General features: G+C 52.3%; 1 protein-coding gene across 3 annotated transcripts in view; it reads right to left on the bottom strand.

The window, feature by feature from the left end:
* ALDH3A2 (aldehyde dehydrogenase 3 family member A2) overlaps nt 1-22,520 on the bottom strand; it is a 28,634-nt gene extending 6,114 nt beyond the window's left edge. The window contains exons 1-11 of one of the 3 annotated variants that reach the window (XM_039227301.1): nt 22,424-22,520; nt 22,142-22,303; nt 19,541-19,772; nt 17,626-17,711; nt 15,872-16,080; nt 14,334-14,451; nt 12,931-13,072; nt 10,551-10,717; nt 8,624-8,723; nt 6,163-6,398; nt 2,843-2,951 (exon numbers count right to left, since the gene is read on the bottom strand). In XM_039227301.1, coding sequence (XP_039083232.1) covers nt 2,937-2,951; nt 6,163-6,398; nt 8,624-8,723; nt 10,551-10,717; nt 12,931-13,072; nt 14,334-14,451; nt 15,872-16,080; nt 17,626-17,711; nt 19,541-19,772; nt 22,142-22,294 — 1,458 coding nt within the window. In that variant the 5' untranslated portion in view covers nt 22,295-22,303; nt 22,424-22,520 and the 3' untranslated portion in view covers nt 2,843-2,936. Of the gene's footprint in view, nt 1-1,340; nt 1,952-2,842; nt 2,952-3,669; nt 5,074-6,162; nt 6,399-8,623; nt 8,724-10,550; nt 10,718-12,930; nt 13,073-14,333; nt 14,452-15,871; nt 16,081-17,625; nt 17,712-19,540; nt 19,773-22,141; nt 22,304-22,423 lie in introns of those variants that run through there. The other 2 variants (XM_039227299.1, XM_039227300.1) reach the window with 2 other exon arrangements.
* Nucleotides 22,521-26,329: the final 3,809 nt, after the last annotated feature.

Below are 26,329 nucleotides of genomic sequence, written 5' to 3'. Positions count from 1 at the left end.
GCGGCCCACTTCGCCGCGCCCCCCACGGGCCCCTGCAGACCTGGGTGCTGGGAAACCCCGCAGGGCCAGGTGCTGTCCGGCTGTCCACAGAGCCCGTGTTCCATCAGCCCTGTGCCGACCACAGGCCTTGAGAAAGGCTTGTTCGTACAGCAGCGACACGATAGACCCACCACTCGCTCGGCCACGCGGCCTCGGGACGAAATGCAACACCGACCCAAGTTCTAGGCTGCTTTTCTTTGACGCCTGGGACGGCCAGACCCCACGCCGAATCAGGCCGCACGCGGTCATCCGAAGCGGAGGCAGTGTGGCCTCCGCTGCCACAGTCCCTTGGGCCATCAGTGGCTCTACGCACATTCACAAACAAAATGATCAAAGCCAATTTAAAAAAAAAAGACACACAGAATGTAATCCCTGTTTGAAGAGTCAACATGAATTCATGTCATGTTCAGAACCTGGCGAGAGTCCGGGCCTCTTGCTCCCAGGGAGGCAGAGGCGGATACAAATTTGTCCGTGACACAAATACCTTAGTGTGCTTCTGACGACCGAATGGAATGACTGAGAACAGGGCACAGAGAAGCAGTGTCGCTTCCTCAAACGTGTTCTAAGGTTAAAACCTTATCGAGAGAAAAGGGTGCCACAGTCAAGGAAGTTTGGGAAACGACCCACACTCAACGGCACATGGATTCTATGGGCCTCGGATCTTTGAGATGCTGGTGTGCTTTATGAATCCTGCCACCCAGGATGGGTGTGGGATCAATTTCTGCGTAAACCCTACGGGATTCGTGTTCCGGGAGCACCTCACAGAAACCCTTGTTTTAGATTGGCAAATGGGGATAGAAGGGCAGAGCTGGAAAAACCCTATTTAACTATATGGCTATTTAAAAAAATAAAAACCCACAAGTGACAGAAAGCAGAGCCTTAGAAAATCTTCTCGGTCGGGGCGCCTGGGTGGCTTAGTCGGTTAAGCGTCCAGCTTTCGCTTAGGTCATGATCTCGCGGTTCATGGGTTCGAGCCCCGCGTCGGGCTCTGTGCTGCCAGCTCAGAGCCTAGAGCCTGTTTCAGTCTGTGACTCCCTCTCTATCTGACCCTCCCCTGCTCACGCTCTCTCTCTCTCTCTCTCCTAGAAATAAAAAATAAAAATATATTTAAAAAAAAAAAATCTTCTCAGTTAAGAGTTTCAGTGAAAAGGCAGGACTTAAGGAAAACTGATCAATACCACCCCTAAACAGATAAAGGCAAAAAACGGATTTATAGTTGGGGCAACATTTATGGCCAAAGAACGGTCTCTAACAGGACAGAAGAGGTTCCCTACTAGGAATGTTATTAAAATTCATGCCAGTTTTATCAAATATAATGTATTTATTTTGAAACAGAGCATACTAATAGACAAGCCAGTAGTTTAGCTTAACTAGAAATCGCAGTGCACAATTTAATATGCTAAATGACATCTCTGTATTGAAATTTTGGCTACCGTATTTCGTCACCGATTATCCTGACACCTTAAACCAGTCTAGCGATTAAGTGTTGACACCACAGCCAGTGACGAAGGTGGTGAACTTCAGACGGCCACCCTGGAACAAACTCATTCAACAAAGCTGACTCTGTAAAGTGAATTACATTCTCTCGTCGTGTGGGGGCGGGGAGGGTGGAGGCGCTGTAGCTGCTGCCCGGCAGGGAGGCCGCGTTCCACAGGGCTCCTTCCCACCTTGGCCGAAGTCCCTCAGGTCTCAGCCCTCGGCCATGCTCAGGAGACCCCCTTCCTGTGTCCTCCGTCCCCCTCTTCCGGCAGGGCGCCGGGGCTTACAGAGTCCTTCTCCAGACGGTCCCCCCGCGGCCCCCCTGGGGCTCTCAAGCTCCACACTCCTGGATATCCAAGGCCTCTTGTCCGTGACAGGCAATGGCTTTCCACGTTAAGTCCTGAAGGCTGAATTTATTCAGAAAGGGGTCTCTCTGAAGTTTAAAAAAGTGAAATTTATTTGCATCGTGCTATGGAAGTAAAAAACCTAAAGATCTGTCCTTGAAGATCCACTGACTTGAAACTTTAAGATCCTGAGAGAGAGTACGTGTTGTTACAAGACATTTTATCACAGCATAAAAGAAGTGCCCGTTAGGTTTTATAAGATGCAGAATTCTACAGCTCCTGCCCAGTAAGAATGACGGGTGATACTCACATGGAAATTGGCAACTGTCTTCCCCGGAAGGCCTGGGATTTACGGGATGTTTTCTGTGGCATTAGTTACACAAGGCATTTGCAGACAGTCACAAACGACTGTCACAAGCCAAACACAAGGGAGGGTGGAGAGTGGACGGGGAAAAGGAAGAGGGTCACTGGTCAGAGAGCATGTCTGACAGGAGGGCTGGCTCCTGAAGGTCAAGTCCTCAAGTCCCCGTGATGAGGCACAGGGACGTCCCCTCTCCCCAAACACACAGATCTAGTGCCTCAAACCTCAAGCCGAGCTGGGAAGGTCCGTCCTCCCCCCTGCGGGCTGCAGAGGGCTGTGGATAACCCCGTGCAGGGAGGAGCCCCTTGGAGAAGCTTCACAGAGTGATGGCGAAAGGCAGCACAGGTGGGGGTGGGGTGTCCTGTGTCCCATGAACTGAAGAAGTCACTCGACAGGTTTGGAGACCCCTGTTTACATCCCCAGGGAGTCGGCCTGGCATGTCCTCCACCCACTGGACCAGAACTCTACGAGTTGGGGAACACAAGGCAAAACAGGTTCTCTGAGCGGGGGCCCCCCACCGTGGGGGAAGACGGGGGGTCAGCTGAAACGGCAAGTTTTATTAATGGTGAGTCGCAAGGACTGTTAGGTTTGATTAGGATGCATTTGCATATTTCCTTACTATTTCTGGAGAATTTTAAAACGATTGGTTCGTTAATTATTTAAGAGAGAGAGAATTCAGTACAGGAAACTAGGAGGTTGAACAGGCTCTTTCTTCAGTAGTATCCGGCCTAGAGAGAGGAGAAAGGGAGCCAGGTTACTCTGCTGGCCTAACACCCCCACCCAGCCGACCCTGGAACATGAACTGGGATTCCCCCAAATGGCTGGTGTTTTCAGAGACGCTAAATGCGCTGTATACAAGCGGCCCCTGTGGCCCTCAGAAGGGAAGTGTGGTCCGGGCTGAGGATAAGAGGCTAGGCCTTCCCGGCAAAGTGACAATGACAAGGCAGGTGGCGACGGAGGTGGCATTGTCTGGTCTCCGTGAGACGACAGCAGGAGTGGAAAATACTCCTTCACTGGCCTCCTGTCGTGCGCGGGAGCTGAAGTCTCTACGTGAAGTCTGAAAACTGATGGACAGTTTTGTTTCTAAAGTGCAAAGAAGTCCTGAATCGAATCCATATCTACTGAGCCCGAAGGACTTCGGGTAGCCGTCCCAGAGTTCACATCCTATTTCATTTTCAAGGGCCTAACGATATCAATTTTTCAACGTTTGAAAGCCCACACCTCCTGCAAGGCTCTGAGTAGCTTATGTTAAGCTTTATTGGAACTTTACTTTGTGTAGATGTGTATGTCGATGTGTAGACACACACACAAACACACACACGCACACACACACGTATGTATCTTTTAAATGTTTTTGGAACACTCCTCTCCACTCTGAGATTCTGACTTTGTTCCCTTGAGAACAAAAAAATCACGACTTTCAATTTCCCATTTAAAAATGTCCCGAGCCCATCCTCACTGTGGTGAAGTGAGTTAATGAAATCACATCCAACCATCTAACAGATTTACTGAGCGCGGAAAAGCCGTTTTCAGAAGAAAATTATTTCAGTTGCACTAAATAAGGACTCCTCCGATAAAAGCACAATCTGGGCTTAGAATCACTTAAAAGGTGATTTGAGAAAACGAGGACAGAAGCTCAGAGAGAAGCGCTGAGAAGCAGCAAAGAGGACAAGAAAGCCAAATCCTGAGCGGTCGGGCGCCGAAGCCGAAGCGGTGTGGCGCTGAACACATCAGCTCACGGGGACGGGGACGGGGACGGGGACGGAGGGGCGGCCTGGGAGTCCGCTGCCCGCTGCCCTCGTTCCAGGCGGGCCCAGAAAGGGCCTTCCTCAGAGTCAGAAATCTGCTGATCTCAGAACTACAGCCGCATTTTCTTGTTCCCGGAGCCGTGTGATTACACGCTCCCGCTGCTCTAGACCTTAGCAGAGGGAGGCCTGTCTGCAAACCCTTTTGGGGCGTTCATGCGGGCCACCTGGCCTGCGCCCGCCTGTCTGGCCCAATGCGCCGCGGCGGTGGGAGCCCTCCGGGGTTACATGGGGGGCACAGTCGGCCTGGCCCTCCAAATTTCCATGGCGCTAAGAACTTCGATCCCCCAGCAAGAAGATGCGTATCAGGCTGGGGGCTGTCGTCCTGGACAGGAGAAGACAGGCAGATAATGACGAGACAGCCAAGTACACCCAGGCCTCAGGAAGATGCAGAGGGAGGAGCAGAGCTTCCCAGCCGCACACAACGTTTGATTCGCTCAGTCTGCCACCATGAATTCTGAAGTCAAACTTCTTGTTAAACACCGAAGCAACTTGGAACAAAACGTGACTCCGAGAGTTTAGGAGCTAGGCCTCAAATCTTAAAACAGGGAGTTCGCTGTGTACGTGTGCGTCTTACAGATCTGAGTCGGTCAGCTGGCTCGTCTTCTGGGAGAGCGGAGTGGATGGGGAGGAGGGTGGAGGGGCGCACGTGACTCTTTCTAGAAATGACACACACTCTATCTAGACCCAGCAGAGGCTCTGGTACCTCCACATGGTTTTTAAGATCCCCACAAACAACCCCTCTCTTTCAACAGCAGGACTGAGTCAAGTTTTAACGCTCTGAGGCTCTGGGCCGAGCTCCACAATGTCCGGACACAGACAAGGTGAAACGTCTTCTCAAAGACCCCTAAGCCTCTCGCTGTAGACAAACCGCTCCAAGAAAGCATACCCCAACCTGGCCCACCTTACGGAGAGAGAGAAAACAAGGGGTTCCTACCTCGCCCTTAACAGACGGGGCTGGGGTCCTGAGATCTGGGGTTCGTCACTGCTAGCTGGGCGGCAGAAAAATCAACAAGGCCTTTCTCCTCAGCGCGGCTTGGTTTCTCTGAGAAAACCCAAATGATTTCAAATGCAACCGGTCTTTCCAGGTCCACCAAAGCTGCGACACTTCCGTGAGACAAGCCAATCCCCCTTTTGGACCGTGAGACAAAAACACAGACGTGAACGCAGCTGTCTTCTACTAAGTGCTCTAATCTCGCCTCTTCCGAGGCTGCAGGCCACGCGAGCTGCCGCTATTTCCAACGCATCTGGTCAGCCGGCTGGCCGAGGGCTCCAGGGGGGCGGTCACCCTGCCCTGCTCCGCCTTAATTTCCGAAACCCTGGCTCTGTTCCCTCGGCCCAAGGGCAGGTGGCCGGCCTGGGGACGCCAGCTCTCAGGAGGGCCGGTCGGTGAGCCTGCATCTATGATCACTGATCACCGAAGACAGAATGTACATGGCAGTCAACTCGGGAGGAAACACACTCGCACCTCGCTTGCCACACTTGTCCAGTCCACCACTGCTACTGCCCAACGCACAATTCTCTCCTTTGTCTCCCCGGCCCCTGGCCCCAGGCACACTCGAGAACACGACTGACAGTGACGTATGGGTGGCAGAAGGATCAGAGGGCTGGGCAGCTCAGAAAGCGGCCAGCAAGTTCTTCGGGGCCTTAAACTTTTTTTTACTTTATTCTTGAGAGAGAGAGTGCGAGCGCGGGGTGGGCAGAGATAGAGACAGAGACAGAGGCAGAATCTGAAGCAGGTTATATAGGCTCTGAGCTGTCAAGCACAGAGCTCGACACGGGGCTTGAACGCACAAACCGCGAGATCATGACCCAAGCTCAAGTCACTCAACCGACTGAGCCACCCAGGCGCCCCTGCTCTTAAAACTCTTAGACCAGAGGTTGGCAGGCTTCTGGAATCATTCCGGCACCACAGGCCACATCTGTCGCAAGTACTCCACTCCGGCTACGCTCAGTCAGCGAGGGGTTGGGGCCGTCCCTCTGGAAAGACGCCGGCAGGCTGCAAGCCCGCAGACCCGGTCTCACACTCTGAAGGTTAACTTAAGAGACGGAGTCGGTTTCTAAAATCAAGGAACACCCGAGACAGAAGAGGTGCCTCTGGCAGCCAACCGGGACCAGACACATGGGGACTCACCTTGAGAAGCACAGCCGCCACGATGCCCAGGAAAGCGAGGAACAGGAGACCGAACTTTCCTCTGTTGAAGCGTTTCAGGAGGAAAAATTTGGCCCAGTCCACCTTTGACTGGCTGTTGGGAGGGTACCTGAGCTTGTTAGCACTTTCTCTCTTTAAACTTTTCAGTAAGCAGGGACGCTGATGCGAAAAAGTATCAAAACTGTGTCTGCCGTGATAAGCTCCCATCCCACTGGACCCTGAAACAGAGGAAGACAAAATGCGCTCCGCTGGAGGGGACACACGCCGCTTGTGTGTGTGAACACGGATGGAGGAAACCCACAACGCTCCCCGCCGCCGGGGACGCCCCATCTAACTTCTCCGCGTGCGAGGCTCTTGCAGGAAATTCCTCCCACTGCTCCCAGCAAGGTGAGTCTCCCTGTCAAACCGGATGCTCTCTGGGGCGCCGGGCGGCTCAGTCAGTTAAGCGTCTGACTCTTGGTTTCAGCTCAGGTCATGACCTCACAGTTCATGGGATCGAGTGTGGCGTTGGGCTCTGTGCTGACGGTGCAGAGCCCACCTGGGATTCTCTCCCCCCCGCTCTCTCTCTGCTCCTACCTCATGCATGCTCTCAAAATATATTAAAAAAAAAAAAAAACCAGGACGCTTTCCAAGATTCGGGCCAGGACCTGGAACCCCCTGGCCAGTGGCTCTCACTGCTACCCGGGACCACTCTATGCTCATTCCCGCCCCGACCCCACTGTACAGTCATCGCTGTCCCAGCTGCAGGGAGGGCAAGGGGCTCGGTAGCGCCAGTAACCTGCCCAAGGCGGCGAGTGCAGAGCCGGAATGTGAATCCAGGTCAGCGGGACCCACAAGCGCCATGTGCTCTTTTCCTCCTGTGCCACGTGGCTTCATGTACCCACAGCCCTGATTTCGCCCCCTTGCGTCCTCAAGGATCCCAGAAAGTAACGAAGGCAAGGTGACAGGGTTACACTGCTGGGTGACAAATGAGAAGCAAGTGTAAAGCTCCCCCCTCTACGAGAGCCGTGCTCTGTGAGAATTTCCGTGTCTCATCGTGTGTGCTGGGTGGCTACGTGTGTACAGCAGGTGACACGAGGCACAGGCGAACGGGGCCAGAATGCAGTTTACTGGTGCTTTATAAGCTGCTGGTGCGTCATTTAGGGGACAACTGAAGCTACGGAGAAATCTGGCAACATGCATCAAAAGACATGCATTTTTAAGGAAAAACCTGAAACTGTCAATATATTAACAGTGTTTATGCCTGGGGGCGCCTGGGGGGCTCAGCTGGTTAAGTGTCCGACTCTTGGTTTCAGCTCAGGTCTTGATCTCGCTGTTCCTGAGTTCAAGCCCCATGTCGGGCTCTGTGCTAACAGTGCGGAGCCTGCTTGGGGTTCTCTCCCTCCTCCTCTCTCCGCCCTCCCCCACTCTTGCTCCTGGACTCTCTCAAAATAAACAAATTTAACAGCTTCACTGGGAAAACCTTCCGCCCATGTTCTCTAGAACACAGGGAGTCTCATGTCTTCTCAAATCAGGAGACAAATGGAGGAGAGGCTAGTCCCCCACACAGAAGGCTGGGGAGCGGTGCAGGTGTGGACTGAGGACTACTTAAGCAGTCCCTGAGCAGAGAGCAAAGGGACATCAGAAACCCCAGACTGCTGCCTGCTCTCGGCATTCAGAGTCTGTCATTCACGACCTCATTTTCAAAAAGACAGATGGAGGGGCGCCTGGGTGGCTCAGTCGGTTAAGAATCCAACTTCAGGGGCGCCTGGGTGGCTTAGTCGGCTAAGCGTCCAACTTTCGCTTAGGTCATGATCTCACGGTTCGTGGGTTCGGGCCCCGCGTCGGGCTCTGTGCTGACTGCCAGCTCAGAGCCTGGAGCCTATTTCAGAGTCTGTGTCTCCCTCTCCCTCTGACCCTCCCCTGCTCATGCTGTCTCTCTCTCCTAGAAATAAATATATATATATATTTATTTTATGTATATATATATATACATAAAAAAAAGAATCCAACTTCAGCTCAGGTCATGACCTCACGGTTCTTGAGTTCAAGCCCTCGTCAGGCTCTGTGCTGAGCCCAGCACTCAGCTTGAAGCTCAAAGCCTGGAGCCTGCTATGGATTCTGTGTCTCCCTCTCTCTCTGCCCCTCCCCCATTCACACTCTCTCTCTCTCAATTAGAGAGCTGACTTCCGGCCAAGAAAAAAATCCCCTAAATCTAGGAGAAGGACAATAACTAAGAACCAATATAGGAGTACATCAGTAAAAGGAAGAAAACAGTTACAGACTGTGGTGGGTGCTAAGGATGGAAAGTGGGGGACAGGACAGAGAGTCACCCCTCGGCAGGGGGCCTGGTGGGGTGGCAGGAAGAAGGCTGCTGTCACACCATCAAGCAGAGGCCCGCGGAGCGCCTGGACAGGTGATTCGACTTGAAATCAACGCCAGGCACGGCGAGAGGATCACTCACCTACTCCCCCGAAGGGTAAAGAACTGAGCGTGAAGTGCATGATAACGTCGTTGGCCGTGACACCACCGCTGGACGTGCTGTCGATCATCCGTCTGATGAGCTGTGCAACAGAACAAGGGCTCCGGGTCAGCAGCGTCCGGGGGGCCCGACCATGCTGCCTGCAAGCTGTTCGGGTTCAGGACACCGCACCAAACGTTTCATAGAACATAAACAACCTAACGGGCTCTTCAATTTAGCAAATGTGATCATTATCTTAATTTCTTAGATGCGTATCTAGTCCTTCGAGGGAGACCGCTCTGAACTGGTCCTGCTTTCACTCCATCACCGCCGAGAGCCAGACTACCCAACGGAGCCACAACAGCCTTTGTTTAGAGCGACAGTTCAGGGCCGCCTGAGTGTTCAGCTGGCTAAGCGGCCGACTCTTAGTTCCGGCCTGGGTCGAGATCTTATGGCTCACGGGTTCGGGCTCACCGTCGGGCTCTGTGCTCCCAGAGCGAAGCCTGCTTCGGATCCTGTCTCCCTCTCTCTACCCATCCCCTCCTCAAAGATAAATAAATGTTAAAGGAAAAAAAGGAAAGGACAGTTCAGACTACATTCTGGTTTTTAAAAATCAGTAAGATTTCCCTTTGTCCTAAATGACGGCATATAATTAATAGATGCCATTTAGTTTGCAAAGCATATTTAAGGCTGCAGAGTTGGGACACCGGGATGCCTCAGTCAGTTGGGCGTCCGACTTCCACTCAGGTCACGACCTCACGGTTCATGAGTTCCAGCCCCAGCTCAGAGCCTGCAGCCTGCTTCGGATTCTGTCTCTCTCTGTCTCTCCCCAACTCATACTCTATACCCCTCTCTCTCTCTCTCAAAAATAAATAAACATTAAAAAAAAAAAAAAAGATGGCAGAGTTGGTATTCTAGTTTTGAGGAGATGGTGGGCCTGAGCCCAGAACAGGCATGACAACACCTGACTGGGAAACTTCACCTCGCTGCCTCAGTGACTCTCACCAACAAGTGCCTGAGAGTTCTAGAACGAATGTCACAGCGGACTCTGGTCACCACAGGTGACCCCACTGTGGGAAGAGCACCTCGCTGACTTGCACCCTGGCCAGTAGACTTTCTGCTTCAAGGTTCCTGTCCATGTTACCTACGGTCCTTTAAAACATCATGACCATCGTCAATAACCCACTTTTTACTGAGCCCCACGCATCTAATCTCACTTCACAGAGCTGCGTCTCCACAGCACAACAGGCTCTAAAACCTGCCATGAGACGCTCTCCTAAAAACACCGGGTTTGCAAACTCCTCAGACCTTTGCAAACTCCCATCCCGTCTCCCCTTTCTAGATTTCCCTTTTCTCCAGAGGGCTCCTGCACCTTCTTGCCCACGTGGAGACCACCGTCCCTTGGCAAGAGCTCGTCCCCTCCTGATGCAGATGAACGGGCCGCGTGGCAAGGCAGCTGGCCCTGGCTACGGGGTGACGCGCTCACTGCACCGGTGTGGTCCCGCTGCCGTAACAGCCAGGGAAACCCCTGGGAAGACCGAAGTGTAAACTTTGCAACCATCCCACGGCCATGCCAGAGACCATGGCGCCACACGGCCTGGCGGCGGGGGCCAGCGGGGGAAGAGAGAAAGCTCTCACAGGGGAATGCCCTGCGGGTTCATGGCAGAAAAGCTTCTCTGGCTGGCAACCAAGAGCCTTCCAATTACAGGGGAGATGTTTGCGAGTCAAAGAACTTGTGACACAGCCCCGAGGCCTCTGGTCAAACCCTAGGGAGTATGGGAAAGGTTACAGCAATAACCCCAGGGCCTCGTTACCCCAGATGGCAGTGTGGGAGTACAGCCTCACTCGGCAGACTGTTTGCTCTGTGGCAAGGGAGGAACACGGCCTGCGGTAGCAGCTTCCGCCAGGGAGCTGTTCTCCACAAGTTTACCTTGTCATTATGAGAAAAGACATAGAAGGCCAGAGGCTTTTCACGGTCGTTTATGAACTTGATGGCTTCATCAGCATCCCTCACAGGCACTATTGGAAGAATCGGTCCGAAAATTTCTTCCTGCATCACCTTGGTGTTGGGGTCGACGTCGGTGAGGACTGTTGGCGCTGGAAAAAGAAAGCAGCAAGATGAAATCCTAGAGCAGAATACAGGAATGCCGACCTCTGGTCCTGCGTTTGTTTCGCCGGGTCACCTACATCCACCCCCCTCCCCATCCTGCCCAAGGACCGGCTACTGAGAAGACGGATCCGTGCACGCCTGTGGATGACCCGTGCACGTGTCCCCGAGCGTGTGCATCAGGGGTGCCCACGCAAACCAAGAGAAAGCCACACACACCTGAGGATACCCATACTCCAGCCTGTGTACAGCCATAGGCCTATGCACCCGGAGGTTATGTTTCCACCTTTCTGTGGACAGGCCTTTTTGGGAGTGTAGACAGCCCCTCTGCGGATCAAATCAACACCACTTCTTAATTCAAGGGTTTTCACACTTATGATCTTGCTGACCTTATTTCCACTCTGTTGGGGAGGTTACAAAAACGTATTTAAAACGGTGAGGACTTCCCAAGTTCAGTGCTCCAGCCACTATGCGGAAAGGACACAAGGAGAGAGGGCCACACGGATGCCGACGAAGCTCTGCAGGGTGTCCCGGCGTCCGCTCCAGGTCAGCCCCAAAGAGCAGCGCTCCAAGACGCTGTACACAAGCTGGGTTGGTGACCAAGAGAGAGGACACTTGACAATAACAAGCGTGTCCTCCTCGTTTCCCCCTCATTCCCTACGAGGATATCCTGGCGGCATGGCAGGAGACGGCTCTTGCCAGCACCTTCCAGGGGGCCCTGTGCTGCTACCCCAATCCGCTGCCCGCTGCTTCCCGGCCTCAGAGAACCGTCTCGGTTTGGCTGTCTACCCTCCACAGAGTCAGGTGCTCCGTGAGGTGACCCCAACGCCAGGTCACGGGGAGGTTCCGAACTGCCTGAGCCAATCACAACAGACCTTTCTTCCTGCCACTGACCGTCCCGGGAGTGGGCGGAGTCACCGACTGATGGGAAAAAAGAAAGATAAAAGGACTGGGGACTGTGAGGCCATTACTAAGCCGTCCACTGAACAGGCCAGACAGGCTTTGGGATGCCTCATGATGAGGGAAGGTATTTCTCCTTATTGTTTTAAGTCCTTTAAGGTTTTGAGGTTTTCTGGTCCGTGCAACATCCGACCTGATAAGAGGGGATAAGTAATGCCACTTGGGGCAGCTTTTTTTGCCAAGTAAGTGTGTCTGTTATTCCCCTGTCCTCTTGGGTTATTTTCGAGCAACATATTTAAAATTCAACAGCAACAGGGGCGCCTGGGTGGCTCAGTCTGTGGAGCGTCTGACTTCAGCTCAGGTCATGATCTTGCAGTTCATGAGTTCGAGCCCCGCATCGGCCTCTGTGCTGACAGCTCAGAGCCTGAAGCCTGCTTCAGGTTCTGTGTCTCCATCTCTCTCTGCCCCTCCCCTGCTCACACTCGGTCTTTCTCAAAAATAAACATTAAAAGATTTTTTTTTTTTAAAGTAAACTGTATTTTTTTTTTTAATTTATTTCTAGGAGAGAGAGAGAGAGAGAGAGAGAGACAGCGTGAGCAGGGGAGGGTCAGAGAGAGAGGGAGTCACAGACCGAAACAGGCTCCAGGCTCCGAGCTGGCAGTCAGCACAGAGTCCGACGCGGGGCTCAAACCCACGAACCGCGAGATCATGACCCAAGTGAAAGTCGGACACTTAGCCGACTAAGCCACCCAGGCGCCCCTAAAAAATTTTTTTAATAAAATAAAATTCAACAGCAATACATATTCATGGCAAAGAACAAAAAAACACAAAAAAAGTAAAGGAGTAAAGTCCAGCACAGCAGGTGCACACATTATTTCTGCACTTGATCTTAGCCAAAAGGCCGAGAAGCCATTCAACACATTATTTCTGGAAAAGAACTGCCACTAGTTACTCAGGGAAATGCAGTTAAGTGATTTCCTTCTCAGTGCCATTTTCCTGGCCAGAATCTGGAAACAATCACGTGGGAGTTCTGTTTTGCTTCTCAGGGTTGTTAGGTTACAAGTTGTAGGAAGAAAACCAACCGACAAAAAAAAAATAGAGGAGACATATAGAGGCAAAAAGTCAGTGCATCTCAGGGGGTGTTGTTTATGAAGATTTAAAACCCTCCGGACACGGCTCCGAAAGCAGGTACCAGACCATGTCCGTAATCCCTTATTAGACAGTACGTATCTCAGGGTTTACTCAGGATGGGTAAAGAGCATCAACGGAAACTGTCAAACTGCAAAAGGTGAATTCGTGTTACCTATGTAGCGCGTGGCCTCGTCGGTCTCACCACCGAAGGCTATCTTTTGTCCTTCAAGCAAACTCTGGACCCTCTTAAAATGACGCAGATTGACGATCCTTTCGTAATCAGGGGATTCTTTTATATTTTCTCCATAAAATTCCTATTTAAAACAACAGTATTTAATCGCTACAAAAGACCCACATTCAGGGTCCTTAGTAACTACGAGACCCACTCGTGCCCCCCAAGCCAGTCTGGTTTTATATCCTCACCCGCCCCCCTCACGTAATAGTCTCTAAGCTATTGGGCAGGTCGAGGACAGGAGTTACACCATACACGACAGGCCTCAGGGTCACGTTGAGACCTCAGAACAACGGAGTCACAGTCTTTGGAAGGTGAGGACCAGAAACTTTTCGTTAATTAAAGGGCTCCCTGTTGAGCCTCAGTTCCGAACCAGAACATAAACCCCCCAAGGCAGGCAGAGGCGACCTTACTCCTCTGAAACCGACTTCACCTCCACACTCAGCTCAGCGCATCTTCTCCCATCTCCCCGCGCTTTCTCTCCCATAGCTATGCTGAGCCCCACACTGCCGCCCCGCAGTCCATGGTCTCCTTGTCCGGCCCCATCTCCGGTCCTAGCTCTCACGCCCAAGTCCCTCACGTCTGGGTCACTATTCTTCTGAACTCCCCACAGAGACTTCCCATTGTCCGATCACGTGTTACTCTGCGGTGTTCCCGACCCTTCCTTCCAGTGTTCAATCAGCATCTGTTGAGTGAACGTGCCTGTTCCAATGATTTCTTCCACCCCGGGGGCTTTCTGACCCCCTGGCACCGCTGAGCTCAGTCAGGCTGATGCACCCCGTCCCTTGCTCCCCAATTCCTACATTCCTTTGATGTGTAGCGCTGGTCACTACCATACAGCCCTCCCTGATTCCCTCTATAGGGATCTTGACTTTAAACACCCCGAAAGACTGATGACCAAGTCAGGCGTATTTTGCCAACGTGTACTGGATGAACTCTCCCCTCTCAACTCCTGGTTTCCCTAAGCCCCCTGCACACACAGGAAGTGATAACCTTAATCAGCAACGGCCAATGTGCCAAAAGGCCTCTGGGTGCCTTTCAAAAAGCTGGCAACGTTCTCCCAAAAGCACAAAACACAGTTATTTAATATCGTTTTCAAAGCATGTGCCACAGCTAACCCGTGGTTTCATCGACAAAACTAGACAGTTTGATGGGTTAAACGCCAGCCTAACCTCGCTCCTAGCAGACCACTGTATGAAAGGCGCAAGAGCATTTTTAAGAAGCCCACGAATGTGGCCACATGTGCTACTGGAAACCACCAGGGGAAGGGTGCTGCCTGTAAAGAGCTGATATGACTCCGTATCTGAACAAAATCAACGAGATCAGACGTGTTGAACACAAACCTTTACTGTTTCCTTAATCTTCCGCACGATCTCATTCTGGAGGGACGGTTCGCAGAGAACATAGTCGGGAGCAATGCAGGTCTGACCGCAGTTCATGTACTTGCCCCACGCTATGCGCCTGAGGTGGGGAAACCAGAATAGCCATAAAAGCCAGCCTGCTATTCACTTGTGACACACTTTTGTAGTGGTTGAATATTTTGCAACTAGCATGTGTTCCCACATTGCCTTAATAGTCTTTATAAAGAAGTTAAATGTTGGGGGCGCCTGGGTGGCTCAGTCAGTGGAGCGTCCGACTTCGGCTCAGGTCATGATCTCGCGGTTCATGGGTTCGAGCCCCACGCTGGGCTCTGTGCTGACAGCTAGCTCAGAGCCTGGAGCCTGTTTCGGATTCTGTGTCGCCCTCTCTCTCTGTCCCTCCCCCGCTCACGCTCTGTCTCTTAATTCGGTCGGAACTTAAGAATGCATTTTCCAACCGACACAGAACGTGCTCAGGAGCAGGGTCATTCTCGTGCCAGCTTGAGTTCCACATAGACTCCACCTCCGGTTGTGGCTCTAGATGCTGTGGCAAGAGGTTCAGGTATAAAGCAGGACAGCAGCCCGCCTCCAAGACACCCTCACCTCTGCGGAGCCCCTCCCCGCTTGAAGAGCGGTGCTGCGAGCTCTCGCTGAGGGCCTCATGCTCTGGCAAGGAGACTGCTACGTACACAGGCAGCCTGGACGCGGCCTGCCTGCCTACGGGCCATCCTTGCCCGTCTCTGAAGGGGAGAGAAAAGCCACGCCCCACAACACGCAGTCCGTCCCAGGTTTCGGTGCTTTTGGTAGCTGAACCTGATTCAGCAGAGAGAATCTGCAACCTTTTGTTTTCCGGTTCCCAGCTACAAGATGATATTCTTTTTTCTTTATTTGAGAGACAGAGAGAGAGAGAGAGACAAGACAGAGAGAGAGGACAGAGAGAGAGAGAGAGGACACACACACAAATGGGACAGGGGGCAGAGAAAGAGGGGGAGAGAGAACCCCAAGCAGGCTCCATGCTTTCAGCGCAGAGCCATGTGTGGGGCTCGATCCCACAACTGTGAGATCACGACCTGAGCCGAAATCAAGAGTCAGACGCTTCACTGACGGATCCCCCACCAGGCGCCCCCGCAGGATGTTACTCTCAGTTAAAACACAAGCAGGAGTAATCCTGATTTTATCAGCTGAACTTAAGAAGCCAACAACCTCTCTGCAGGGAATCTCAGGGCTTAACGAGGCACACCCAACACTGTGTCTACCTCCTGGGCCGTCTACCAGCAGAACAGTTACATTTCCTGCCACTTTCCCCCGGTTCCTAAGGACGGCCACGCAACGTCCGGAACCCCTGCCCATCTCCTCTGGCCGTGGCTCCGACACGGCATGGGTACAAGTCCCGGTGCCTGGAGGACATCAACCGCCACGGCCTCCCGGGCTCTCCCAGAGCTGGGGGCGCGGGGTCTCGGTACCAAGGGGACACGTCCACCTGCCAAGTGGCCGGGAACCCCCAGGCAATCAGACAGCCTCACCTGCAGGCGGTGTCCAGGTCGCAATCTCTGTCCACGTAACACGGACTCTTCCCTCCTAGTTCAAGGGTCACGGGGGTCAGGTGCTTGGCGGCGGCCTCCATGACGATTTTCCCAACCGCGGTGCTGCCCGTGTACAGGATGTGGTCAAATCGCTGCTTCAGAAGCTCTGTGGTTTCCTGGACTCCGCCATTGATGACAACGTACAGGTCCTTCGAGAAGGAAGACCGCAAGCACTTAACGTGGCTACTCTAACCCCATCATCTAACGAGCAGTCGCTTCAGTGTAAACCTGTCGCCTTCAGGAACACAGGGAAAGATGCTGACCGCCCCCTGTGAGGACCGAAGAGGGAACTGACAGAGGACAAGTGCGGAACAGAGCCTGAGGGCATCTGAGAGCCACGAACCTGCGGCAGAACGGACCGGAGAGCTTGTTTTCCACACGAGCTCAGCAGTGTAGACACCAGAGAGAGCAAACGGTTGGATACGGCCCGGGAAATACAGGAGATGCGGGCTGTGCGAGCTGAAGGCTTTGGGGAAGAGTGTGCTGTCAGGGACCGCAGGACAGTCCCAATGGAAGGTCCTAACCTGAACGTTCTCGGCCGACCCAACAGTGCGGGGCCTCAGCCCGTGGCAGGAACCGAATAAACGTGTGCTGAATGGAGGGCATGCGAAGCGGTAGCGCGCAAGAGCGCTTACTTCTGAAGTCAGATCTGGACTGAATCTGGGCTCCGTCCCTCACCAGCTCCTGTGTGACCTCGGGCAACCTACTGAACGTCTCTGAGCCTCAGTCTCCTCACCTGTTACTAGGGAGAAGTCACACAGCTTTGGACTGCGGCTTTACGTGCACTGGGCTGTGATTAACATCTACTGTGAAGGAGTGCGTCTGGCCCAACAGCTTGGGAGCAAAGACAGAGAAGGGACGGCAAGAAGGACACAGAGTCAGATGTTCAAAAGATCCTGAGATACGGTTATGAAATAAAAGGTGGCTTGTGGGAGCGCCTGGGCGGCTCAGTCGGTAAAGCATCGGACTCGTGATTTCAACTCTAGTCAATTTCAGTTTGTGAGTTCGAGCCCTGCATGGGGCTCTGTGCTGGCAGTGCGGAGCCTGCTTGGAATTTGGGATTCTCTCTCTTGCTCTCTCTCTGCCCTTCCCCCTGCTTGTGCTTGCTTTCTCTCAAAATAAACATATTTTTTAAAGGTGGTGGGGGCGCCTGGGTGGCTCAGTCGGTTAAGCATCTGACTTTAGCTCAGGCCATGATCTCACAGCTCTTGAGTTCGAGCCCCGAGTCAGGCTCTGTGCTGCCAGCTCAGAGCCTGGAGCCTACTTCCGACTCTGTCTCCCTCTCTCTCTGACCCTCCCCTGCTGGCGCTCTATTGGTCTCTCAAAAATGAATAAAGATTAAAAAAACTTTAACAAATATTTTTTTTTAATGTTTATGTATTTATTTTGGGAGAGAGAGAGGCAGAGAGAGTCCCAAGCACCCTCCACACCCAGGGCAGAGCTTGATACGGAGTTCGAACCCACGAACCTAGAGATCACACCCGGAGCAGAAATCAAGTCAATGGCTTAACAGACTGGGCCACCCAGGTGGCCCTCAAGCTCGGACATTTTAAAAGTTGCCCTTCAGTGACAGCTGGATGAGGGCTCTGCCCCATGGCGACCGGCATCCGCGACACGCACCAGCAGGGGGATCAGATGTGCGCCCCTCCCCCGCCGTGAGCAGCCATGCTGAAGATGAGTTAAGACGTGGTTACCTGGTCTAAGTACTGTGGCAGGAGTTTGGCCAAAGCCTTGGCTGTTTTTTCACATAGTTCAGAAGGCTTGATAATAACAGCATTTCCTAAACAAGGCAAAAAAGCAGGACAGCGCCATTTAATACCCGAGTAACCTTAATACCTAAACCAGGTACTCCAGTGACTCATGTGGCTCCGAATTCTCTTGCGTGCAGCGAGCACCCGAGCTTGTCTCACTCCCTCAGACTCTCATTACCTCCGCGTCCCTGACGATGGGCTCCACCTTGCTCCCTGGCTGTCCCAGCTCTTCTCCCGGGCTCCTCCCACCCGCCCTACTAGACTTTCCTGCTGGGCTTGGAATTATTGGGCAACCAGGCCTCATCACCATAAAGCTGTCAGCCTGGATCCAGCCACCGTGAGAAAGGAACCCCTTGGCATGTGTCGTGTACTCCAGCCCACGATACTCCCGCAGCCCACTTGCAGATGAGGAAACCGCTCAGACTGAATCCAATGGGTCATCCAAGGCCTCAGCCAGCAAGGGACACCACACCATGGCCGGCAAGTTTGGGTGTCTGACTCCAAACTCCTGGGCCCGTCAACTCTCGACTTTGGACCCTCACGGGTTCACTTTCCGGGTATTTAAAAAAAAAAAAAAAACACCAAAAAGGGAAAAACAACACCAAGAAACAGTTACCGTGCAAATCTCTGGAGCCCATTTAAANTTAAAAAAAAAAAAAAAACACCAAAAAGGGAAAAACAACACCAAGAAACAGTTACCGTGCAAATCTCTGGAGCCCATTTAAAAAATAATAATAGGGACGCCTGGGTGGTTCAGTCAACTGAGCATCCGACTTTGGCTCAGGATATGATCTCGCGGTTTGTGAGTTTGAGCCCTGTGTCGGGCTCTGTGTTGACAGCTCAGAGCCTGGAGCCTGCTTTGGATTGTGTCTCCCCCTTTCTCTGCCCCTCCCCTGCTCATGGTCATGCTCTGTCTCTCAATAATAAATAAACAGTAAAAAAAATTTTTTTTATTTATAATAACAGAAAGGTGGCTGGCTGGCTCAGTCGGTAGACAGTGCGACTCTTGATCTTAGGGTTGTGAGCCTGAGCCTCATGTTGGGTGTAGAGATTACTTAAAAAAGAATCCTTTAGGGCACCTGGATGGCTCAGTCAATTCAACCTCCGACTTCAGCTCAGGTCATGATCTCACCGTTCATGAGTTGGAGCCCCGCGTCGGGCTCTGTGCTGACACCTCAGGGCCTGAAGCCTATTTCAGATTCTCTGTCTCCCCCTCTCTAACCCTAACCGCCCACCCACACTGTCTGTCTCTCTTTCTCTCTCTCTCTCAAAAATAAACATTAAAGGGGCGCCTGGGTGGCTTAGTCGGTTAAGCGTCCGACTTTCGCTTAGGTCATGATCTCGCGGTTCGTGGGTTCGAGCCCTGCGTCAGGCTCTGTGCTGACTGCCAGCTCAGAGCCTGGAGCCTGTTTCGGAGTCTGTCACTCCCTCTCTCTGACCCTTCCCTGCTCACACTGTCTCTCTCTGTCTCCTAGAAATAAATAAAACATTTTTAAAAAATAAAATAAACATTAAAAAAAAGTTTAAAGAAAGTAAAATCCTTTTGTACGATACAGCTCGCCTCAGCCCAGAGACACCCAATAATACCCAATCCCAAAACAACCCAGGGCTGGTGCCACCTCGTGGAACCTGCTCGCTCTCCCACCTTGAGAGTGTAGTTTCGCTTTAATAAACCGCTTTGCGCTTGCTAAGAAATATTTAATAATGATATTTGCTAATTCTCGGTTCACTGCTGGTGTAAACCAAGGCTAACCACCAAAGCAAACTCATGCCATTAACTGACCACTCTCCTCAGTTTACAGCCCAGGAGAGAATAAGCCCCTCCACAAGGCCACGGAGAGAGAAGCGGACGCCAGACCTGCAGCGATGGCTCCTATCAGGGGCTGCATGGTGAGAACGAAAGGGTAGTTCCAGGCTCCGATAATCAGCACGACTCCCAGGGGCTCCGGCTGAACGTAGGCCTCATCCAGCATGGTGAACAGGTTCTTCTTGGCTGGTTTGGCGGTGACCCATTCAGGAAGGTTCTCCAGTACGAGATCGAGTTCCCCGAGAACGGTAATGACTTCCTGACTGTATGCATTGAACTCACTCTGCGATGAGAGGATGACAGTTAACCTTGCATGACTGTGACACTCTCAGCCCTGAATGCCAAGGGCTAGGCCACAGACACCTGCCGTGACAAATGGCTTCAGCAGACAGCCTGGTTTGCCATTCAGATTCCATTCGCACCCTTCAGGGGCTCAGTGAGGATCTGCTAACTCCCTCATGAATATATTCAACCCCTCTAACTCCTTCTTTCCTGATCCAAGCCTTTTAAAGTCAGGATTAAACACTGTGTCATTCAGGAACACTTCCCGGATCAATATTAGCCTGCCTGGTTCACACTTTATAAGCCAATTATGCTTCCGATGTAGATCTTAATACCCTCATACACTTATTTATAACTACTCACATTGTATCTGTGTTTGTTTTGTCTCTAAATCCTTCAAGGGCTAAGAACTTACTGTGGATATCTTTAGGAACCCTACATACACATGTACATAAGTAACCGGTGCTTAGAGAAAGGCTGATTCATCTTTTTGGAAATCTTAATTATGTCACCTTGTTTATTGGATAGAACAGCCTCCCCTGTCTGCCAAAAGTACTAGAAAGGAAGTTTCTGCAGTTACTGCTACTCCTGATGATACGACCCCTCAAAATCATCTTTGGGGGAAGTGAGAGAGACCCCCAGAGCCAGAGCATGGTCTGGTTGCCCCTAGAATTAGATAAAATTGTAAAAGCAAGATGACAACAATATTAGAAAATATAGAGCGACATATCTGCACCCTAAACACTACCCAAAACCTTGCAAACTCGAAGACTGGTTCCAGGTCTTCTCATGAAGGTGGGGGAGGGGGATCCTGAGGCTTCCCTCCCCCCAAGGACACTCCCAGGCTGCAAGTGCCTACAGTAACTCTCTGAGAATGACGCAAGGACCCACAGGACACGTCGTCCACAGCTAAAGTCATAAAAAAAAATGCGACACGGAGCACGAGGGGCAGAGACGTGGCCTAGTTGGAACCCACACCCTGGAACCAGGGCCCCACACTCAACAAGGTGATCACAGGCGTGGAGAGCCTCCCAGAAGGGGGAGGGCTTCAAGCCACACTCAGGTGTCCCCGCCCTGGGGACCTGCACCGGCAGGACAGCAGGACGACAAGCCTCTCTAACTCTGGCTTTGAAAATCAGTGGGGCTTCACTGGGGCTTCACTGGGACGGAGATGGGGTTGGACAGGAAACCGAGACTTGGCTGCACGCAAACTCGCTCCATCTGAGACCCAGACTTGGTGGCCTGAAAAGCGCCTGGGCCATCCGTGCCGGAGACTTAGGGACTGATCCTAAGGCGCGGAGACTATTAAACATAGAAATGCCACAAAACCCAGGAATTCCACTGCTGGGGATTTAGCCAAAGCAAATGAAAACACGAATGCAAAGTGATCTGTGAACCTGTGTGTTTGCTGCATTAGTTACAACAGCCACACTATGAAAGTGACCTGACAAACAGGTAAAGGAAATGCGGATCGCGCACACACACGCGCACAGACACGCGCACAGACACACACACACACACCCCTATGTATAATGGAGTACTGCTCGGCCGTAACAAAAAAAAAACCATGAAATCTTGTCATTTGTTACAATATGGATGGACCTAGAGAATATTCTACTAAGCGAAATAAGCTATACTGTGCACCTGTGTTGCCTACCTGAAATTAATACTGTATACCAACTGTACTTCAATTAACAAAAAATAAAATTTAAAAAAAAGTGTACCGAGTTCCCAAACAGGCAGCACGTACCACCTTGGAGCTTGTTAGCCTCCAGGTGAACCATAACGTGCATTTTAACAGGATCCCCGGACGACTCCCCAGCACGCCAAGGGTTTGAGGAACACTGGCCTAACACAAGGCAAGGAGAAAAATTTCAGTGCAACAACGACAACCAAACAACCTCTGTCTATAAAAAAATCATAAAAACATTAAAAAAAAAAAAGGAGAAAGAAAGAAAGAAAAAACAGACCCGGAGAAAAACATACGCAATGCATCACGCTGCCAAATTACCACAGTCCACGCTATACAAAGGAGTCGTACAAATAATCAAGGACTGTAAGTGCAACAGGAAAACGGGCAAAAACATAAAAGGCCATTCACAAAAGAGGGACAGAGGCCAGAAGACACAGGTGTCTGTTTCTCTGTATCTGCAATCACTCGCAAGAGGCACTGACGAAGCAAGATCAAGAAGATGGGCAAAGTCCACGGGAATTTGCTTTATCACGACTGCTGGAGATAAGACTCCCACAGCGCTTGCATAATCAAAAATAAATTAAACAAACAAACAAAAGCCAAGGTTCGGGCGCAATGCGGTTCCCCAGCGGGACGGCGGGAGGCGGCTGTCCCCGCTCCGCCCGCCGGGCGCGTACCTTGCACAGGTCGGCGGCGATGGCCTCCAGGATGTCCTTCTCGCGTTCCTGCACCATCCTGCGCAGCGCCTCGAGCTGCTGCAGCCGGAACCTCAGGGGGCGCGACCGGCCCGACGCGAACGCTTCGCGAACCTGCTGGACCTTGCTCTCCATGGCCTCGTCCTAATGAGAGAGGAGAGGTCGGGCGGCGCCGCGGGGGCGTGATGCCGCGGGCGGACGCCGCCCCCCTCCCGGCCCGCCCCGCGACCCCCTGCGCCGCGTTCGAAGCCCTCCGTCGCTCACCCGCCGGCCGGCTCGCTCGCTCCGCACCGTGCTCCGCACCCCCCGGGTCCCACTGTCCCACAGCGGCGGGGCGGGGCCGAGCTGGACCGGCAGCCGCGCGCCGATTGGCCGGCGCGCGCCACGTGACCCCGGCGGGCCGGACGCCGCTCGCGGGATCTGGCCCGGGGGTGGGGGCTTCGGCCGTGCGGGGCCGGGGGCGGGGCGCGGCGTCGGGCCGCGGGAGCGGCGAGGGGGCTTCCCGCGCGTCACGGGGAGTGCCCGGAAGTGGGGCGAGCGGCCGAGCGCCCGGGAGAGCCCGGCGCGGCGCACGAACGCGCAGCCCACGCGCCTCGGCGCTTTCGCCTCCGCTTTTCCCCCTCGCCTCCATTTTGTGGCTCTCAGAGACGGCCGCGCGGACCGGGGCGGGGGCCGGGCCCCTCGGCGTCCGCGGAGACGGGGCGCCAGCACCCCGCGCCGCCTTAGCGCTCCGGTCCCCGAGGCCGCCGCCCGGGGAGGTGGCGCGGCACCGCCCGCCCCCTCGGCCCCGGCCCTGCTGTTCGCTGCCCCGGCCGTGCGCTGCGAGGACGGGTTTGCAGAATGCCCTCCGACCGTAGTCCCCGGAGGGCAGGAAGCCAGGCTCCGGTCCACGCCGGCGAGGTGCGACCGTCGTCACCGCCCCTCCTCCAAGAACGCAGCCCCTCGGCTGCCTATCCCCCTCCCCTCCCCCCTCTTCCCGTTTTTCTGTTCCCCGGTGCCGCGGCACTGCCCCAGAGAGGGAACCCGCGCCACTCGGTTTGCCTCCCCACCCGCTGGGTGCCAAACCCAGTGAGTAATCCTCAGCCCCCGTCTAACTCGGCTCGGCGACGGCTGGCACAGCCGAGCGTTGCCATCTTCTGGAGACCCTGGCTTGGCTGGTTTGCCGTCCCCCCTTGCACTCTTCTGGTTTTCTTTTCGCCTTCCTGGCTGAGGCCTCTGGGTTTTGTTTTGCTGAACCAGTCCTTGGACCTCTCCCCTTTCCAGAGTTCCAACCTACTGGTCTAAGCCTAAAGGATGGCGGTCAGAGACGGCTCTCCGTTCCATCCCTGGTCCCACCCGTTCAGCCAGACCCCAAGGGCTGTGTTCAGCTACACCTTATTCATCTCTGAATTGATAAAGGGCATCTGCAGTTAACTTTAATGAGAACTTTTGATTTACCCTCATCCACCAAATACAGGGCACGCCCCTCCCTCCGGGTTCCCCGTCTCAATAAATGGTACGTCCTGTATCCCGTTTCCTGGGGCCAAAGTCTTTGCAATCATTCTCGACTCCTCTTTGACCCTATCTTCCAAATGTATGGTGACTCCAACCACTTTTACCCTAGTCCGAGCCGTGTCCTGTCACCTGCGCCGTGTATAAAGTGCCAGCATCCCACTGGATTCCCAGCTTCCACTCTCGGTTCTCGGTATAGATGTCCTTTCTCGTCTCTACCCTTGCCGTTGACACTCTGTACCACAGGGGCCCAGAGTGTAGGAAAATCTGTTACTCTTAAAATTCCCTCTGCCTGAAATAGAGTGGTTTCTCTCTTTGCATGGCTAGACCCTGGCTGACACGCTTCCATACATACAGCCTTTTACGCACAGCCTTTTCTCCACCGAGCCGTCCGCGAGCCTTTCCGAAGGTATCCTGACTGTGTTAGCTTCCTGCTCAAAACTTTGTAATGGCTTACCGTGATATTTAGAACAGAATCCAAACTCATGCTGTATTCTACGATCCCTATATGTTCTGGCTTCTGGCCCCTTTTCCAGCCTCACTGTGTATGATTCTCCCTCCCATTTAATGGGAGTGATTTCCTCACTGTTCTTGGAACACTTAGCACTTCTACCCTAAGGGCTTTTGCAGTTGGCTGTTTTCTTTGCCTTGCTGCTCAACTAACTTTCTCAATTAATTTAATCTCTGCTGAAAAGTTACCTCCTTAAAGAACCCTTCACTGACCGCCATGCCTAAAATAGCGGGCTGTACTTCTCTGTCCCTCATCTTGTTTTAGTTTGTTTCCATCTATCTTCCCCTGCTGGGATGTCTTACAAGTCAGGGACTTTGTCTTTCATATTTATTGTTTTTTTTTTTAATGTCTTTATTTTATTTTGAGAGACAGAGATTGTGCGGGGGAGGGGCAGAGAGAGAGGGAGACAGAATCTGAAGCACGTGCTGTCAGCACAGAGCCCGACGCGGGACTCGAAGCCATGAACAGCGAGATCATGACCTGAGCCGAAGTTGGACGTTTAACTGACTGAGCCACCCAGGCACCCCTTATGTTTACTGTTAATATTAGCATCTACTGTAGAACATGGCCACGAGTTGGTGTTCAGTAAATAATTATTGAATGAATGAATGATACACTGTCAAATACTCTAGTCTCAGTGTCTTGGCACTGTCCACGTTTGTGACTTAACAGGTCACGAAACTTGAGGCTTGTTTAGGGGCGCCTGGGTGGCCCGGCTAAGTGTCTGACTCTTGATTTCAGCTCAGGTCATGATCTCTGGGTCCGTGGGATCGAGCCCTTCATCGGGTTCTGTGCTGACTGTGTGGAGCCTGCGTGGGATTCTCTCTGTCCCTCTCTCTGTCCCTTCCCCTGCTCACTCGCTCTCAAAATAAATAAACTTGAAAACTTGAAGCTTTTTAAAAGAGATTCGCAGGGAAAGAAGGAAGTTGACATGACAATCAAACTCTTCTCCTCTACTTCTCCCTTGCCTTGTTTTGGTAAAAAGAAAAGAAAGAGAAAAAAGGGGGAGGGACAGATACCATGGTTAAAGGGGAAATCGCAGGTGATCACGCTTCTTTATAGTTTCTTAACACATACCTAGTCATTAAACTGACTCCATAACTAACAGTTGTTTGTGAACGGCAGGCCCACCATCTAATGTCAATATTTAGAACTGTGGAGCAATGTTTGAATTAGCTCAAAGTTCACCACGGAGGACCCGATTATCTTTTTGATCATATCTGAGTGGCCATTTTTAAACTCTCAGCTATACTAATCCTTATGTAAGGGACTAGGTCAATTGAAATGCAAATCTTGCCACAATTTAAAATAAAATGCAAATAAAGAACATACTTCCACCATGAAGACAGAATGGAAACCAGAACCATCTAAGGCAAATTCATCTCTAAGCACAAAGAGCTGCTTCTGCTGAGGATAAGAGGTGAGGGTGTCTTTAAAAGAATCTGCTCTCATGATAGCTTGACTCTTTACCAACGCGAACAATTTCTTTATTCGCTGGAAAAATCAACGGCATTTTGTTGGGCGCATTTAAAAATCACATCCGGGGCGCCTGGGTGGCTCAGTCGGTTGAGCGTCCGACTTTGGTTCAGGTCATGATCTCCTGGTTCGTGGGTTCAAGCCCCATGTCGGGCTCTGTGCTGACAGCTAGCTCAGAGCCTGGAGCCTGTTTCAGAGTCTGTATCTCCCTCTCTCTCTGACCCTCCCCTGTTCACGCTGTCTCTCTCTCTCAGAAATAAATTTAAAAACTTAAAAAAAAAAAAAGAGACATGCCTGCCTCTCTCTCTCCCTTTCTTTTTTCTTCTCTCTTTCTTTTTTTCTTTCTTTTACTCTTTCTTTTTTTCTTTCTTCTCTCTTTCTTTCTTCCTTTCTTCTTTTTCTTCTTTCTTTCTTTCTCCTCCCTCCCTCCCTTCCTTCCAATCTCTACACCCAATGTGGGATTCGAACTCACAACTCCAAGATCAAGAGTCACATGCCCTACCGATTAAACCAGCCAGGCAGCCCCCACCCCTTTCCCCCATGGGATCACCAGCTACTTTGTTGGCACTCTGAGGGAAACGACTTGCTGAGAAGAAAGCTAAACACAGAGAAAGGCAGACCTCAGAGACAGGGTCTTGATAAGATTTTTTGCAGCTCGTAAGGCTTGGAGCTAAAAGTACATCTGTGAAGAT

This window comes from Hyaena hyaena, unplaced genomic scaffold, assembly GCF_003009895.1.
Source record: "Hyaena hyaena isolate Hyena2069 unplaced genomic scaffold, ASM300989v1 scaffold_27, whole genome shotgun sequence".
In the NCBI taxonomy this organism is placed as follows: domain Eukaryota; kingdom Metazoa; phylum Chordata; class Mammalia; order Carnivora; family Hyaenidae; genus Hyaena; species Hyaena hyaena.
This window is presented reverse-complemented; position numbering and strand designations above follow the sequence as displayed.